This window comes from Cervus elaphus, chromosome 20 (genome assembly GCF_910594005.1).
Source record: "Cervus elaphus chromosome 20, mCerEla1.1, whole genome shotgun sequence".
NCBI lineage: Eukaryota > Metazoa > Chordata > Mammalia > Artiodactyla > Cervidae > Cervus > Cervus elaphus.
Window position 1 is genome coordinate 42,216,946 of NC_057834.1, and position 18,100 is coordinate 42,235,045.

An 18,100-nucleotide genomic window follows, 5' to 3' on the forward strand; every position below is an offset into this window, starting at 1 on the left:
CCTGGTGGGCTGCAGTCCGTGGAATCTCAAAAGAGTCAAGACGCAACTTAGCAACTAAACAAGGAAATTTAAGTTGATACCTTAGAGCTTTTTCTTACCTTACTCATAGCATCTCTCCTTTATGGTTTTGATTTGAGAAAACAGAAATAATTAGAATATTAGATTCTGCTTAGAATCAGGCAAAGCACTTTACCCGTTAAAACGGGCCCTTGACTAGCTATGGAATATTTTAAATTTTCAGGTAGACAACGCCATCTGTTGGGCATCTTGCAAACTATCAAATTGTGTGGCCCTAACGCGATGGTTAAATTGGCTGTTTTGTTTGTTTTGCCTTAGGGGTGTGGTGGAAAAAATTCTGAGATACTGAGGCACTGAGAGCTCTTGCAGTATAAGCTTTGTTTGAATATTGGGCAGCAGTGCTACTCCCATTCCAAGGCAAAGAAATTGACCTTTACTCAACTAATATTGGAGGGCAGCATAATAGTAATAGCTGTTCGTTTGCATTGCAAAGAGGTAGGCTTTATTTTTAAAAAGAAGAATGTAGTTTAAGCAGTGTTTTCAATTTAAAGGCTGACTCCCAAAATCATCGTGGAGTTTAAGGTTGGAATTCCCAGGTGGTGCCCAGTTCATGGGGTCACAGAGAGTCAAGTACTGAGCATGCACAGAGGTTGAAATTAGAGTGTGGCTCTTATCTTGAGTACAAAAAGGCTCAGTAATCAAGATAAATAGTATTTTATATATCATTTTTATGCTATTATTTTTATTTTATCTACATTTAAATTTCACCACAGAGCTTAAGTATATCCTGGGCCGTTGTTCAGATTTTTGAAATAAAGGTAAATGGTCAGACAACTTTAAGGATGCAGTGTGTTTAAAATTGTACAATATGTTAAACAATTAGAGGAAATCTAGGGAATGGTATAATTATATGCTTTTATAGATTTGGTATATTTTTATAAATACCTTTAAATATATTTATAGATATAAAAGCTTAAAGATAGATATAGACTTCCCTGGTGGCTCAGTGGTAAAGAATCTGCCTGCTAAATACAAGAGACTGGGATTCGATCTCTGGGTCAGGAAGATCCCCTGGAGAAGGAATTGGAACCCACTCCAATATTCTTGCCTTGGAAATCCCATGGACAGAGGAGCCTGACGGGCTACAGTCCATGGGGTTGCAAAAGTTGGACACAGCTTAGGGATGAAACAACCACCACATGGATTTGGTAGCACAAATTCAGGGATAAGCCATGTACTTGGAGGAAATTCCATTCAGGAGTGAACAGAGAGGTCCTTGGTTGCTGACAGAATCTCCCCTTGACTTCAGACATAAGACAAACCAAGGAGTCTGTCAGCACACAAATACCACTGAATTCAGAACAGTAGCAACAGGATGATACTAAGAACATGGCTGTTGCCAGTTAGGATTGTGGAGGCCAGTCTGAAGCAAGCAGAGTTGGCTGGAGGCTGGAAATGTTGTACCTCTAGTCCAGCATCAGTAGAATCGCAGTCTAGAGACAGAATGGTTAGTGCTTTCTTCAAAAGTTCCTGGTTTTCCAAACAAGTTCATAGGATGTTTCCTCAAATGGCGAATGTATCATTTTTAAAAATTCAATATTTGTGCAAAAAAATTCATAATGAGCAAAGTATCAGTTTTAAAGAAAAAAGGCCTGACCCTCCACTTAGGAAGTTCACCTCACCCTAATCCCAGTCCTGAGTATTATAGCTTAAATTTTTTTAACCATAATTATTAAATAATTTGCTGTGGAGTCTTCCACACTAATTTTTTTTAAAAAATAAAAGTTATAATTCTGGAACCTTGAAAATGGGCGAGGTTAGGGGAAATGGTAGAGGAAGCACAATGGTGTAGGTTACCAATAGCTTCAGAGTCTGATTCCATATTTTGTATAAAACTACCTCTCCCACTGTGAGGTCAGTGTCTTATTTAATCTCTTTTTCTTGTAGCATGGCGGACACCGACCTGTTTATGGAATGTGAGGAGGAGGAGTTGGAGCCGTGGCAGAAAATCAGTGATGTCATCGAGGATTCTGTAGTTGAGGATTATAATTCAGTGGACAAAACTGCTACAGGTAACAAAAACTCTTTGATCTTAGATTGTTGTTACATTGACTGAACTGAATGGCATTTTTGTTAAGAAAGTATGAGGTGGAAAACTTAAGAATTCAGGGTTGCTTCTCTGTGGCACTGGTACTACCTTTTCCCCCTATTCTCTGGTCTGTAAGTACTTTGGTTTTCCTTATACACAAAGCTAGAAACACTGTATTTACTAAATTAAAAACATTGAGAGTTGAGTTAACCAATATTTATCAAACACATAAGCAATTCTCTTACCAAATGATGTGTGAACAAGTGGTGTGTGTTAGTGTTCATTTATATACCCAGTCAAAAACAGGTTCCCATAGTCTTGAGGGGTTTTTTTTGTTTGTTTTATTTGAACTTAGTTTCCTTTGTGAGCTGAGCAGAATTTGCTTTGTGTCTGTCTTCAGGGACAGTTTACAAACTTAGGCTTGTAGCTTCTCTTTCAAAAAGGTGCGGTTGCAGGGTCAAATTCTAGGTTGCCCTAAATTCATAAAGTGGGTGGTAGTTCTTTTTCCCCTGAATTGTATCTGTTGCTCTTTTTTTTTTTAATTTTTCCTGCCTTGAGAACTGAAGATGGCATTGGTTTGAAACAGGATAGTTGGTGGTCTTGTGGACAGCTTACTAATGCATGGTTATGAATACCAGTAGTGGTGATAATAAGCCTTTTGAGTTCTAGAGGTTTGCTTGTGCTCTATAAGCAAAATAGTGAAATCTGGTTCAGGGAGCCTGTAATCTAATGTATTTCACCAGGAAATCGGAGACAAAAAAGAAGGCATTGTGCCTCATTTGTGGCTTGAGGGACACATAGGAGGAGAAATCAGATAACCAGTCAGATGTACGAATAAAGCAGGAAACTTTTTGGCTATAGAGACCTGCAATAAGATGAAAGATGAGAAAAGTGTCCTTCAGTGTCCTCTGTCCCTGTCTCCGAGTGACTGTGCCTCCCCTTCCCCGCAGTTTCTGTGAGCCAGCAGCCTGTCTCGGCTCCAGTGCCCGCCGCTGCCCATGCTTCTGTTGCTGGGCACCTCTCTACATCCACCACCGTTAGTAGCAGCGGGGCACAGAACAGCGACAGTACAAAGAAGACTCTTGTCACACTCATTGCCAACAACAATGGTAAGTGGGATCACTGGGAGACTTCCTGGGCCAGAGGGTTCAGAGACTAACAGCGGTCTTAAGATTAGCTGGGCCTGTTGAGGTTTAGGAAGTGACGTGGCTGCTGCTGTCGGAGTGAGTTTGGTCCTGACTCTGATACGGAAGTCAGCGGTGGTGGTCCTGAGTTAGTGCCGAGTCGATGCTGGTGTTTCAGGTCGGGGGCAGCTGATTTCTTATTACTGATAATTTCTAGGAAAGAAAGTGTAAACCCCAAATTCCTAACTGTTAGGAGATATGAAGGGGGCGGGATTGTTTGTTTGTTTTTAATTAGAAGAGCCCCACTAGTCTGGTAAGAATTCTCTCAGGGCAGTTTTGTTCCATATTTTCTTTGGCAGCTTCATTTGGTCATTGGTTCCTGGGTGTGGAAAATAGGATAGGATTGTTGTCTACCTGAAGGAAATGGTGAAAGAGTAGTGTTTTTTTTTTTAACTGAGTTTATTGACTAGTGAAGTTATATAGTATTGGCTTCTGTTTCATTTTCTATTTTCTTTTCTTTGCAATATTCATTCATTTACATTAGCCAGAAGCAATTATACAGCATTAACAATTTATATCGGGGTCATATAGCATGTAATATTTTGAAAGTTAGATAAATCTTAATAATTTCACAATTAAAATGGCTTTTTTATTCCCCAAAGTAGTAAACCAAATACCAAAAAAAGGAAAGATAAAAACAAAGAACTTGTCTTCAATTGTGAAGATGATAAATATTTTTGAAAAGAGAATTGCCACAAGAATTTGTTTCATCCCCACCAAAAAAAAAAAAACCTAAACTTTACACAAAATTCACATTTTATTTACACTGAAATAAACTATATAAAATTGATTTTCTTCACCAAAAATTACAGCATTGTTTTCGCAGTATTCCTAGATAAGCCACCAGACACTTACTTTTGCAGGTTTTCTAGATTTTGCTTGTAAATCAGGATGAGGCAGAAGAAAACAGACAAATCAGCTGTAGTATCCATGACCTCAGATCCCTTCTTAACCATGCAACTGAAGTGTTCACCATGTACCTGCCAAAAAGCTTACGAAGGCTTCCTTTATAGGAATGTAAACAGCAACTACCAGATGTGGAACAACAATGGCAGGCTCTTCCATTCAAACTTTAACTATAGTTAAAGCTTCTTGCTTTAATTTCATTTGATAAAGACAAAATCTACACTGAAATCCTTGTTTAGTGAGCTCACACATTTCTCTTACAGTCTGATAATTTTCATAATGGCCCCTTTCAGGTTTTTAACAGCATACTTAAAACTCCTACTATTCAAAGGCCAATCATGAGCTTCCTTGTAACATTTTTTATTATGTCTCCTTCCTCTCGTACCTCCTACTTCATTTCTGATGACTATTTCTACATTCTGAAAATGCGTTATTGGCAAGTTCTGTCTCAAGATTCATGTCTAGAGTAAACATCTTCATAGAATTATTGCACTGCTATAAAGGACTTATTTTTAATTATTTTACATGACTAATATGTGCATTGTAGAAAAAGGGGACAGTAAAAGGAGGAAGAAAACAATTTTTAACTATAATCCTACTACCTGGAGATAACTATTTGTAACTTATTCTGTACTTATATGAATCTTTTTAATTAATTCATTTCTTTATCTTATTTTTGGCTGCACGTGGTCTTTGTTGCTTTGTGTGGGCTTTCTCTAGTTACTCTCTAGTTGCAGTGCACAGGCTTCTCATTGCAGCAGTGTGTCTTGTTTCTGACCATGGGCCCTAGGGCTTAGTGGTTGGGGCACGGGCTCAATAGTTGTGGCAGACAGGTCTAGTTGCCATGTGGCATCTTCCCAGACCAGGGATTGAATTTGTGTCTCCTGCATTGGCACTTTACCACTGGACAACTAGGGAAGTCCCCATATGTGTGCTTTATGTGCATCTATATGCTATGTGAAGTGATTCACTCCTTATAAAAATGGGCCCATACAGATTCTAATTGCTTTTTTCCCTTAATATGTAGTGACTGTCTTCTCATTTTAATAAATCTTTATGAACGCTTTTGATGATGATTTGCTGTTGTTTGGTTAACAGTCCTCAGCAATAGGTTGTAAAGGGGTATACTATGACTTTAAAAGAGTTTTTGTAAACATCTGTCTTTTCTCATATCCTTAGTTCTGAGAATACATTTCTAAATGTCAAATTGTTGTATCAGAGGTTATCACAGTTTTTAAGGATTTTGATCAGTATTTTTCCTGAAATGGCCATCTAGACATGTTGTATCTTATATTTCCAGTAGAAGTGAACCTGGTATTCTTACTTTTGGATATAACCATTTACCTTCCATATTCTTAGACATTTATTAAATCCCATTTTTTGTGATAATAAATTGTTACGATGAACATTCTCAGGCATCATATCTGTGCCTACTATGTAAGCATATCTGTTATATAAAATGAGATTGCTGGGTCAGGCATTTAAATTTTGATAGTATCAAGTTGCCATAAGAGATTGGTCTACAGACAGCCTCACCAGTCAATCTCTGGATATCAAAAAATTTTTATTACATGAAAAATTCCTAGAATTCTTTTTCAACATATAATTAGTGACCCTCATATATATATATAAAGATGAGGAACCGCTAGAGATTTTTTCATTTTTACAGATGTGGAAACCAAGGTGTGGAGAATCTGAATAATATACTTAAGGTCAAATAGTAAGTGACTAAACTGGATTTGAATTATTTAGACTTCGAAACTTGTGGCCTTCCCACTGCATTATGCTACTTTCCTATGTTTCTCTTAAAATAATCTTGTCAAAGTGCTATGAGCAACCAGTTTTGCTAAATTTTCCTTTGATCACAGTGTTCCGAGGCCCAAGATGAGCATCACATGACTTAATTTCTTTGAATGGACCTTTGATTCCTGTGGCCTATGTGCAAAAATTTTTTTGAAATATAAAAATTGATTTTATTTACTTTGAAAAGCTCTAGTATTCAAATTAAAATGTTGACCCATGTTCATGGTTTAAAAAAAAGATATAGACTGGTTACTACAGTTACATATGTCTTGTGTGTTCTTCCAGAAATTCTTTAGTTCTGGAAGTTCTCTGGTGGTACAGTAGTTAGGACTCTGAGCTTTTACTGCCGAGGGCTTGAGTCCAATCCCTGGTTGGGAAACTAAGATCGCATAAGTCTCACAGCCAAAAAAAAAAATAAAGGCTTAAAATTTCTTTCATGCATAGATGAGCACACATTAATAGATTGAGTTTGTCTAGCTTTCTTTTTTTGTATGAAATATACAACTGTGACTTTTATGAAATACTCTTGAAATGCCAGCATTATTCATTATAGCCCAGAAGTGAAAACTACCTAAGATGTTGAATGAATAAGCAAAATGTGGTATATTCATACAATGGAATATTACTGGGCCAGAGAAAGAAGTGGAATAGTGATATATACTACAGCATGAATGAACCTTGGAAAACATGCTGAGTGAAAGAAGTCAAATACAAAAAGGCCACCACATACTGTATGACTCCATTGTTATGAAATGCCCTTAATAGACGAATCTATAGAAACAGAAAGTGAGATTGTTGGTTGCCAGGGCTGGGGGAAGTAGAATGGGGAATAACTGCTAATGGGTTTAAAGTTTCTTTTGGGGATGATGAAATCTGGAATTAAATAGTGGTGATGATTGCACAAAATCTGTGAATATATTAAAGAGCCTTCAAAATGTACACTTCAAATGGGTGAATACAGTATGTATGGTATGTGGATTACATCTCAGTAAGGCTTTTTCCTAAGAAAATGTTAGGAATAAGATTACAGAAGATGTTTTACTATTGTTTTTGTCATTCTTCAGAATCCATCACTCAGCATTTAGAAATTATTCCTATAGTTCTGGCTGACCGTATGTATGCATTGGAAAGGAATATTACGAAATGAAATGACCTACTGCCTGATTCTGAGCTGTGAATGATGTGAATTTAATGTTACAGATTTTTTTTACTGTAATTATGATTTTCAATTCCTGTTTGGTCCATTTCAACTCCATTTAACCCTCTTATCTCTGGGGTTTAAGGCTATGTACCCTCTTATCTCTGGGGTTTAAGGCTATGTAAATAAACGTAATGAAAAAAATCAAGACCTTCAGATTTGTAAAGTAAACAGAATGTGTTTTGAGAGAAGCCATGGGATGTTCTATTATTTAATCTGCTTAAGGCTGTGGTGCTTAATTGAGAGCAGACCTCCAGGTAGAGAACTGGTTGGATGATTCTTTTAAAGGCTTTTTTAAGCCTCAAGATTCTGACTGCCTTCTTCATTTTCTGGAAATAGAACTTTGGAAGACTTTTGAATTGTCAGCATTTCTTTTAGGAAAGAAGAATGCAGGAATCATTAAAAACAATTCATTTGTTTGAATTGGAATTATTAGAATAATTTATAGAATTAATTAAATAAATATTTACTCTGGGTGACTTGCCATATGCTGGTTTTGCTTTGAGTTGAATTGTAAACCTAGTCTAGGCTTAGAAACCTTTGTTTGCATTTTATTTTTGGAAAGGTCCTAACAATTCATCAAAATTCAAACATGACCCTGACATCAGAGAATATTTGCAGAAAATGCTTGTGTTAACATTCTTTATAGTAGTAGACTATGTATAGATTTCATGGAAACAAGGCCTGTCTTTTGAGACTTTCTAATGCTAGTTGATTGCACATAAATGCAAAAAATTTTCCATCCTTCTCTTCCTATATTTAGATGAGATGTTGAGTCATTGATTTTATCTTAAGAATTTTTAGTTTCAGATAAATAACAGATAATTTATTTTCTTTTACCCTAGCAGTTAAAATAATGAATAGAAAAAAAAAATGAATAGAAAAATATATATTTTTATTTAGTCAATATTTTTCAACCATAAATTGTGGAGGAATAAAAAGAGATGGATGGGGAAGCTATAGATTAAAAGAGATTTAAGATGTCCATCAGTTGTACTTTATGAACCCTTTTGTAACCTAACTCAAAAAAATATAATCGTCAATTTGAATTTTAACTGGATATTTAATATCAAAGAACTGTTTTGTTTATTTATGGCTGCACTGCACAGCATGTGGGATCTTGTTCCCAGACCAGGGATCCAACCTGTGCACCCTTCTGTGGAAGTGTAGAGTCCTAACCACTGGACCACCAGGAAAGCCCCCGAGAATTATATATTTAACTTTATGGAGGTATAATTGACAAAATTGTAAGATACTTAATGTGTACATTGTGGGGATTTGATATATGTATGTGTTGTGAAAGGATTCTCACTGTCTAGTTAATTAACATATCCATTACCTCACATACTTATCATTTTGGGGGGCTGGGATAGGAATAGTGAGAATGTTTAAGTTCTCTCGGCAAACTTTTAATTATATTGTACAGTGTTATCCACTATAGTCACAGAATTATAATATTTTTTAGGAGTGATAATGATGTTATATTTTCTCTTTTTTAGGATCTTTATTTTTTAGAGATAATGTATTGAAGTATTTATAGATGATATGATCTGATACTTGTTTCAGCATAATATGGGAGCTGGTAAGAGGGTATAAGGTACAGATGAAAGAAGGTTGGCCTTAAGTTGATAATTACTGAAGCTGGTATAGGTACATGGAGGTTTATTATAGTATTTTATTTTTATATATATTTGAACATTTTCATACTAAAATATTTAAGTTGAAATATATAGAGAGAAAGACCCATATGATTAGCATAGACAGAACTTAGAATTTTTGTCTGTCAGCTTCTATAATCACTTGTCTGCTGGCCCAGTAACTGTGAGAGTCTAGTCCACTGGTGGTCTCTCGGTTTCTGGGAGAACATGGGACAAGTCACTATTGGCCCATTAATAGCCAGCCACTTATATACCCACTTTGGTGGTCTAGCTTTGTAGCTAACTAGTAACGCCATTTGTCACATGTAGTTTAAAACTTCAGAGGAGTCCGTCCCATTCTAGTGAAAAGAGCTGCAGTATTTTGCTTGAATCTTTGATTTAGGCATATTGGCTCTCTGAAATAGAATTTAGAGTAGTCTCTGTAAATCAGGAAACTTAGTGTTAATGATTTTTTAGCCAAACTTAGCAAATGGAGGCTTCCCAGGTGGAGCTAGCAGTAAAGAATCCACCTACCAATGCGGGAGACTCAAGAGACAAGGGTTCGATCCCTGGGTTGGGAAGAGCCCTTAGAATAAGAAATGGCAACCCGCTCCAGGATTCTTGCCTGGGAAGTCCTATGGATAGAGGAGCCTGGTGGGCTACAGTCCAAGGAGCCACAAAGAGTTGGACATGACTGAGCAACTGAGAACATACAGCAAATAGAGGACTTAAAACATTTCCAAAGTTACTTTTATCACACAGGAAAAAGAACTTAAAATACTTTAGCTTTAAAATATTTATGATATTGTTATTATTTATTCATGAATGAATCTTCTGAAGTCATATTTATTCGTTTTGGCAGGTGTTTTCTTTATAAGTTTTGATGACATGAAGTCTCTGTTTCCATACCTACACATACCTATACAAGACAATGGGTATTTAGAGAATCTGTTGTATTTCTGAGATTTGGTTCACTAGGAAGCGATCCCATTCTTTTGTGTACTTGCTGAATTAATGTTTGTTGATAAATATTTCTCTTAAAAAGTTTAAGGTAGAGTAACTAACAACAAATCAGATTCCTTTTACGTAGTAAAAATATGGAGAAAGAATTTATATGTTACTTGGTTTTGCTGACTTGGTATGGGGAAGTTATATGTGGTCACTTGAATCATCAAAGTGATAGCCATGTACAAGTCTGACCATGTGTGTTAAGACACGCCTTGTTATGATACATGGGTTTCCCTGATGGCTCAGTGGTAAAGAACCTGCCTGCCAGTGCAGGAGATGCAGGTTCGATCCCTGTGTCAGGAAGATGTCCTGGAGAAGGAAATGGCAACCCATTCCAACATTCTTGCCTGGGAAATTGCTTGGACAGAGGAGCCGTGGGCTACAGTCCATGGGATTGCAAAAGAGTTGGACACATTTTAGCAATTAAATAACAGCAAGTTAAGATATATGAGAGAGATTTTAGTGAACTTTCTGTATCTATATATTTTTCTGTTAATTGTAGATTTCGGTAAAGCTTAAATATTTGGTAAGTTTGATGACATTAAACCTGGGTGAGTGACAGTCTTGAATATCTTGATACTTGGGGATAGCATTTCTTACCTAAGACCATTATGTTGCTTATAAATTGTGGCTTACAGTGTTTTTTTTTTTCTTCTTCTTCTTCCTTTTATCCTTTAGCTGGCAATTCTTTGGTCCAACAAGGTGGACAGCCACTCATCCTAACCCAGAATCCAACCCCAGGTCTGGGTACAATGGTTACTCAACCAGTATTGAGGCCTGTGCAGGTCATGCAGAATGCCAACCATGTGACTAGTTCCCCGGTAGCCTCACAGCCAATATTTATCACTACACAGGTAAGTAGGGCTCTGAATTCTGGGACCTGGTAGAATTCTGGGACTGTGGGAACCTTTCAAGGCTCTGACTTGAGTCTCCAGCATAATTAGAAATAGTTCTAGGTTCTGTCCTTTGATCTGGCTTTCTCATTTACTAGTTTTTTAATTTGATGCTGACTTTAGTAGAAAGCCCAACATAGCATACAGCTGGGTAATTTCCTCTTTATACCTCCAGGGGGGCTATTAAGTAATTTGATTGAGGTCTAGACAGGAGAGAGTGGGAAGCTTGCATTAGGAAGCCTTAACATTTGGTCCTCAAAAGTTCTCACCCTTTGCTTGGGTTATTTTTCTTAAAATGGGGTGAGTTAGTTGGCTTACGGAAGTATATGTGCAAAACTGGTGAAGTGCAGGGAGATCTTTGAAAGAGAAGGAAGATGGCTTATTTGATATAAATGTGGATTGGAGTTGAAAACCCAGTGCTGGTGTGGGATAAAAAGGCAGATGCTTTTTCCTGCCTTGTCTTACAAATTTCCCGAGGTGTATGGCCTTTTGAAGTAGACTTTGGGAACGGTTTCCTACAGTTTTTATGTTGAATCTCTCCCATTAATGTCAGGTTTTTTTCCCATTCTTTGGGGTCAGTTGCTGGATGAGTTTTTTTAAACTGAGGTTCTTTTAAGACAAGAACTAGGTTTTCATTTTTGTTCATATGCACCAAACCTCATTCTCCAGTTTTAGTATTTGTCATTCAAAAGTTTGCCAGAAGTTCAGAATTTTCTCCATCTCAGTCATTTAAAAGCTCTAGTTTGAGAGAGAGAATCATTAGGTAAGAGTGTGGGAATTTTTTGGACATGGGTCTGAATACAGTCTCTGCTAGTGTTAGCTGATCTCCATGTTAAAGATCATTTTGCTTTTTAATGCAGGGATTTCCTGTAAGAAATGTCCGGCCTGTACAAAATGCAATGAATCAGGTTGGGATTGTGTTGAACGTACAGCAAGGCCAAACGGTTAGACCAATTACACTAGTCCCAGGTAAGGAAAAATGTCTACCCGTTTGGAATAAACCAGCATCCAAGACTTGTTTTTGTTGTGGAGAGTATTGAAGGTCGTTTGAAAAGTATACTTTCTGAAACTACAAAAATCATACTGATTTAAGCCCCGTTTTTAAAAAACTTCCTAACCTTTGGCCAGGGTGGTAATTTTATTTTTCTTTTTAACTTTTTACCACCTTTCATGAGGTAGTAAAACAGGGTTTTTATAGTTATTTTTCTGTTTCTGCTGTTTTATGCAGCTATTGTTTGTTATCCTGAAGGACTATTATTAATGCAAACTCCCAAATTCTGTATTCCTAATAAGTCTACTTACTTACATGGTGGACTTATAAACTTATTTTGCTTGCATTTTACAGCATAGATTTGGAATATAAATTAAACAAGTGGCATATTCTTTGAGGATGAATATTGCCAATGATTAGGGGGTTTTTTGTTTTTTGGTTTTTTTTTTTAAGAAATTAAATTGAAAGATAATTCTTTAAAATCTTGTAATTTTGCCCATGGTTCTATCTTCAGTGTTTACTACATTTTGGGCCAAAAAATACTATATTATTTTAGTTGTGGTAAAGGTAGCTTGTCTTCCTAAGTTTCTGTCATTGTTCTTAGAGCTCATTGGGAATTTGGCCTTCAGGTCTGAGCTTATCCTATGTAGTTCTAATATTTCTTAAATATTTGTAAGTGAGTTGTCTATAGTTGATCCAGGAGACTCACCTTTGGGACATCCTAGTAGAATGGCATACATAGTCTGTCTTCTATGTGAGTTTGTATAAGAGAATGAAAGACTCTTTTTAGTATTCTGAGAAAGAAGGATTACTTTTTTCGGAACCAGCTCTGCCTCTTGGCCTATGTATACCCATACTGCTTCCCACTCTATACCCATTATTCTCTTCCAGTACCAAGGTCAGGCTATTCATGATTTACTCTTGGAACAGAAAAGGTAGCGTGCTAAGATGTTTGGGGAGGAGTTGATGGAAATCTGCTTTCACTATAATGTTTTTAGGACTGATTACTGAGGCTAACTACTTCCATCAGTTTGGGGAAATAATCTTTTCCTATTCCAGTATTTCCAGTAAACACAGAGGGAATGTGTTATAGGAGAGCTCACTAACCAAGATTTGGTGCTTTTCTTTGTCTCTCTTTTGAAGCCCCAGGTACCCAGTTTGTTAAGCCGACAGTTGGAGTCCCACAAGTGTTCTCTCAGATGACCCCTGTGAGGCCAGGCTCCACGATGCCTGTGCGGCCCACCACCAATACCTTCACCACCGTCATCCCAGCCACTCTCACCATCCGAAGCACCGTCCCACAGTCCCAGTCCCAGTCGACCAAGTCCACTCCCAGCACTTCCACCACTCCCACTGCCACACAGCCGACCTCCCTGGGGCACCTTGCTGTTCAGCCTCCAGGCCAATCCAGCCAGACTCAGAATCCCAAACTAGGTGAGGCTTGGGAAGAGGAGATGGAGAGCTGGGATGGGTGGTGGCTGGAGAACAGATGGTTATCACTTGGCCAACAAAGCTCCCTCCTTCCCCTCTCCACCTGCAGTGAGCATTGCCAGCTTTGTCACTGTGAAGCGGCCTGGTGTCACAGGTGAAAATAGCAATGAAGTGGCCAAACTGGTGAATACCCTTAACACCATCCCTTCCCTGGGCCAGAGTCCTGGGCCAGTGGTGGTATCCAACAACAGCTCCGCACATGGGTCTCAAAGAACCAGCGGGCCTGAGTCTTCAGTGAAAGGTACGATGATCAGAAAGACTCTGGGCAGCCAATCATTCAAAAACATTAGCATAAAGTATTTATTGTATCAGAAGTCTATACTGTGAAATAGAGAAAATAGGGTATAGTTGCTATAGTCTGTTATCACAGAAACTTTAGTGTAGTAAAGGGGATTGCCACTTGCGAAAAGTGTAACTAAGTCAGCCCAAAGGAATTTTCTTGTTAACTGTGCTTTTGAGACTAGTGAAATGGATTGAGTGATAGAGATGAATGGGATAATCAAAAGATAGTTCAGGGAGGAGGAGATGGATTTCTCAACTAGATTTTAAAGTTGAGATTTGGTAGAGAGGTTTTCAGGTGTAGAAGGGTATGAGCATAACCATTTTCAATTTCAGTCCTAGAATAGGACTTGGCAAACCTTTTCTGTAAAGTCAATATTTTAGGCTTCATGTACAGTATCATTTTGTCACAACTACTTTGTGCCATTTTGGTGCAAAAGTAGCCATAGGCTTATGACTATATGCCACTAAAACTATTTATGGGCTCTGAATGTTCAATTTCGTTTTATTTTCATGTGTCAGAAAATCTTACTCTGCTTTTATTTGAACCCTTTAAAAATACGAAAACCTTTAACAAATGGTATTGAGGAAACTGGATATTCACATGCAAAAAAAGGGAGTTGGGCCATTACCATACACCATGTACAAAAACTAACTCAATGAATTATATCCCAAAATAAAAGACCTAAAACCATAAAACTCTTAGAAGAAAGCATAGGGGGAGAACTTTATGACATTGGATTTGGCAGTATTTTCTTGCATATGACACCAAAAGCATAGGCAGCAAAAGAAAAAGTAGATAAATGCTGCTGTTGCTAAGTCGCTTCAGTCATGTCCGACTCTGTGCGACCCCATAGACGGCAGCCCACCAGGCTCTGCCGACCCTGGGATTCTCCAGGCAAGGACACTGGAGTGGGTTGCCATTTCCTTCTCCAATGCATGAAAGTGAAAAGTGAAAGTGAAATCGCTCAGTCGTGTCCAACCCTGTGCGACCCCATAGACAGCAGCCCACCAGGCTCTTCTGTCCATGGGATTTTCCAGGCAAGAATACTGGAGTGGGCTGCCATTGCCTTCTCTGAGATAAATGAGACTACTTCAAAATTTAAAACTTCAGAGCATCAAAGGGTTAGGGTTAGGGAGAGTGGGAAAGCAACTCACTTTTCATGGGAGAAGATACTTGTAAATCATATATCTTATAAGGACTTAATATCCAGAATATATAAACTATTTCTACAGCTCAACCAACAATAAAAGAACAACCCAATTAAAAAATGAGCAAAGGAGCTGAATAGAGAATTCTCAAGGAAGATATACAAATGGCCATTAAGCACCAAAAAGATGCTAAACATCACTAATGATGAAAATGCAGATCAAAATTACAGAAAATACTACTTCACACCGATTAATATAGCTCTTATCCAAAAAAAGAAAAAGAAAAGAAGTGTTGGTGAAGGATGTAGAGAAAGTGGAACCCCTGTGCATTGCTGGTGGGGATGTAAAATGGGATGATGGTCCCTCAAAAAATGAGAAATGAAATTACCACATGTTTTAGTAATTACATTTTCGGGTATATATACCCAGAAGAATTGAAAGCAGGGACCTAAACAGATACTGTACCCCCATGTTCACAGCAACGTTGTTTACAAAAGCCTGTAGATGAAAGCATCTCAGATGTTCATCAACTGATGAATAGATAAACAAAATAGGGTATATATATATACAGTGGTGTATTCAGTTCAGTCGCTCATTCATGTCCAACTCTTTGTGACCCCATGAACTGCAGCACACCAGGCTTCCCTGTCCATCACTGACTCCTGAAGTTTGCTCAAACTCCTGTCCAGCGAGTTGGTGATGCCATCAACCATCTCATCCTCTCTTGTCCCTTTCTCCCTCCTGCAGTCTTTCCCAGCATCAGGGTCTTTTCCAATGAGTCAGTTCTTTGCATCAGGTGGCCAAAGTATTAGAGCTTTAGCTTCAGCATCAGTCCTTCCAATGAATATTCGGGACTGATTTCCTTTAGGATGGACTGGTTGGATCTCCTTGCAGTCCAAGGGACTCTGAAGAGTCTTCTCCAACACCACAGTTCAAAAGCATCAATACTTAAGTGGTATATTGTTCAGCCTTAAAAAGGAAAGAAATTCTGATATATGCTGTAATATGGATGAACCTTCAGGACATTATGCTAAGTAAAATAAGCCAGTCATAAGAGGACAAATACTGTGTGAGTCCAGTTACCTGAGGTATGTGGAGTAGTCAAACTCACAGAGACAGAAAGTAGAGTGGTGGTTGCTAGAGTTGTAGGAGGAATGGACAATGGGGAATTATAATGGGTATAGAGTTTTAGTTTTGAGGGGTGAAAAGGGTGTTGGACATTGCATGAAAATGTGAATGTTCTTAACCACTGAACCAAACATTTTAAAATGGTAAAGAGGAAATTTTATGTGAAGTATATTTTACCATGATTTATAATCAGAACAACTGCAGAAAATACATTGGGTTGGCCTAGAAGTTCGTTCGGTTTTCCCCAACTTACGGAAAAACTTGTACGAACTCTTTGGCCGACCCAATAAAAGCCATTCATTAGCCAAACAGAAACTGGCAGCTGGCTGGATTTGGTCTACGAGTTGTGATTTGCTAACCCCTGGCCTAAAGTTAGAAGAATGGTAAAACGAATGTGCCTCATAATGATTTCTCATGCTTGCTTACCAACCTTAGTTATACCCTTCATGAAGTGTTTAATAACCTTTTTTTCCAAGAGGCCGGTAGTCTTTTTCTAGCATTATCTTACTAATCTTACCATGTTCTCACTTCTTCCAGTGACCTCGCCCATCCCAGTGTTTGACCTCCAGGATGGTGGACGGAAGATATGTCCACAGTGTAATGCTCACTTCCGTGTTACTGAAGCTTTGAGAGGTCACATGTGTGTAAGTGATATCACCTGTGGTAGGGATCCAATGTAAATGGCCACCACTCCCTGTCTACTTCCTGTAGTCTTGGGGGAGTGTAAGGCAAGGACTCGGAAACGACTTGGAAGCTTTTTAAAGGGTTATGCTCTTGGCCTGTTTTAGAATGAACTCAAAAATGTAATGGGAAACATTTAAAGTCCCTCAAATAGATCAGAACATATGTGACCTTAATTCCTTAGTTGGTAGATTTTGAACTGCACAGGACAGATTTGTTAGATAATCAGAACTTTTTGGCCTCAGTTCATTTTCTTTTTATTGTGTCATTGGGTGAATCAGGAGCTATTAAGCAATTTCCTACTCAGGCCTTTCATTTTTTGGTATTTGTCCAGATACAAAGGTTGGGACTTCTTCCTACCAGGGACCCCAGAACTAGCTTATACTAGCAAGTGGTTCAAGGATCTAAAACAGGAAGAAGTACAAAGTATGGTGTTTGGAGTGGCATATATCTATAAGTACACACACACAGACACATGAAAGAGAGTGAAACCTGGACATTGTAGAAAACTGCAGGGTAGAAACTAGGTGAGAATACCTAGAACCAAACTGTTACCAAGGAATGTTAGTGGACCTGAGGAGTACATGCATCCCAGCCCCCAAGAGAACCGGGATGATCAGATGTCTTCTTTCTTTATAGTACTGTTGCCCAGAAATGGTTGAATACCAGAAGAAAGGAAAGTCTCTGGATTCAGAACCCAGTGTCCCATCAGCAGCAAAGCCCCCATCCCCTGAGAAAACAGCTCCTGTTGCTTCCACTCCCTCTTCTACACCTATTCCTGCTCTGTCACCACCTACCAAAGTACCAGAGCCAAATGAGAATGTGGGTGATACCGTCCAGACCAAGCTCATTATGCTAGTAGATGACTTCTACTATGGACGGGATGGTGGCACAGTAGCCCAGCTCACAAACTTCCCTAAGGTCGCCACATCTTTCCGATGCCCACATTGTACCAAAAGGCTAAAAAACAACATTCGGTGAGTGTTGAAGAGCCTTGGAACTTACCTTGGACAAGTGAAGGCTGAAAGCTTCTTACATGTTTTAAGTTTTTCTGTTTGGAGAATGGCCCTAATTATATCCTCTATTGCTCAGGATTATCAAATCAATAACTAATATTCCAGGAAATACTGTGGTAATAAATAAAAGATAACTTTGGGTAGAGTGAGACCAGTGCATCTCCTTTCTCAGAAAAGTTTCGGGAACTCTCTTAGTTTCTGGGCTGAGAAAAGGACTCTCCCAAAAAAGAGGAAGTTGGGTGGGAAGGTCGGGGGTGGGGGGACACATGTAAAGTCCGTCGTGTGATTCCGCTGTTATATTTCTCCAAGGCTTCTGATTTTTTATGTTGTCTGTACTTTTTCTTTGTGCTTGCTACAGATTTATGAACCATATGAAACATCACGTAGAACTCGATCAGCAGAACGGTGAGGTGGACGGTCACACTATCTGCCAACACTGTTACCGTCAGTTTTCCACCCCCTTCCAGCTCCAGTGCCACCTGGAAAACGTTCACAGTCCCTATGAGTCAACCAGTAAGTCTGGGAGTTCATGGACTCTAGAGGTGGACTTTGTTCTTCAGTCAGTGAATGGCACTAGTGGGGAGCCCTTTATTCATATGTGGGTAACAGTGTCAGGTTTTTTTAAA

At 38.4% G+C, this 18,100-nt stretch overlaps 1 protein-coding gene across 7 annotated transcripts in view; it reads left to right on the top strand.

Annotated features, from left to right (window-relative positions):
• POGZ (pogo transposable element derived with ZNF domain) overlaps positions 1–18,100 on the top strand; it is a 57,688-nt gene that overhangs the window by 25,192 nt on the left and 14,396 nt on the right. For 4 of the 7 annotated variants that reach the window (XM_043876022.1, XM_043876018.1, XM_043876020.1 and 1 more), the window contains exons 2-10: positions 1,966–2,090; positions 3,058–3,216; positions 10,522–10,697; positions 11,597–11,705; positions 12,871–13,161; positions 13,241–13,459; positions 16,315–16,421; positions 17,098–17,435; positions 17,833–17,987. In XM_043876022.1, the coding sequence (XP_043731957.1) occupies positions 1,967–2,090; positions 3,058–3,216; positions 10,522–10,697; positions 11,597–11,705; positions 12,871–13,161; positions 13,241–13,459; positions 16,315–16,421; positions 17,098–17,435; positions 17,833–17,987 (1,678 nt within the window). In that variant the 5' untranslated portion in view covers position 1,966. The remainder of the gene's footprint in view (positions 1–1,965; positions 2,091–3,057; positions 3,217–10,521; positions 10,698–11,596; positions 11,706–12,870; positions 13,162–13,240; positions 13,460–16,314; positions 16,422–17,097; positions 17,436–17,832; positions 17,988–18,100) is intronic. The other 3 variants (XM_043876023.1, XM_043876025.1, XM_043876024.1) reach the window with 3 other exon arrangements.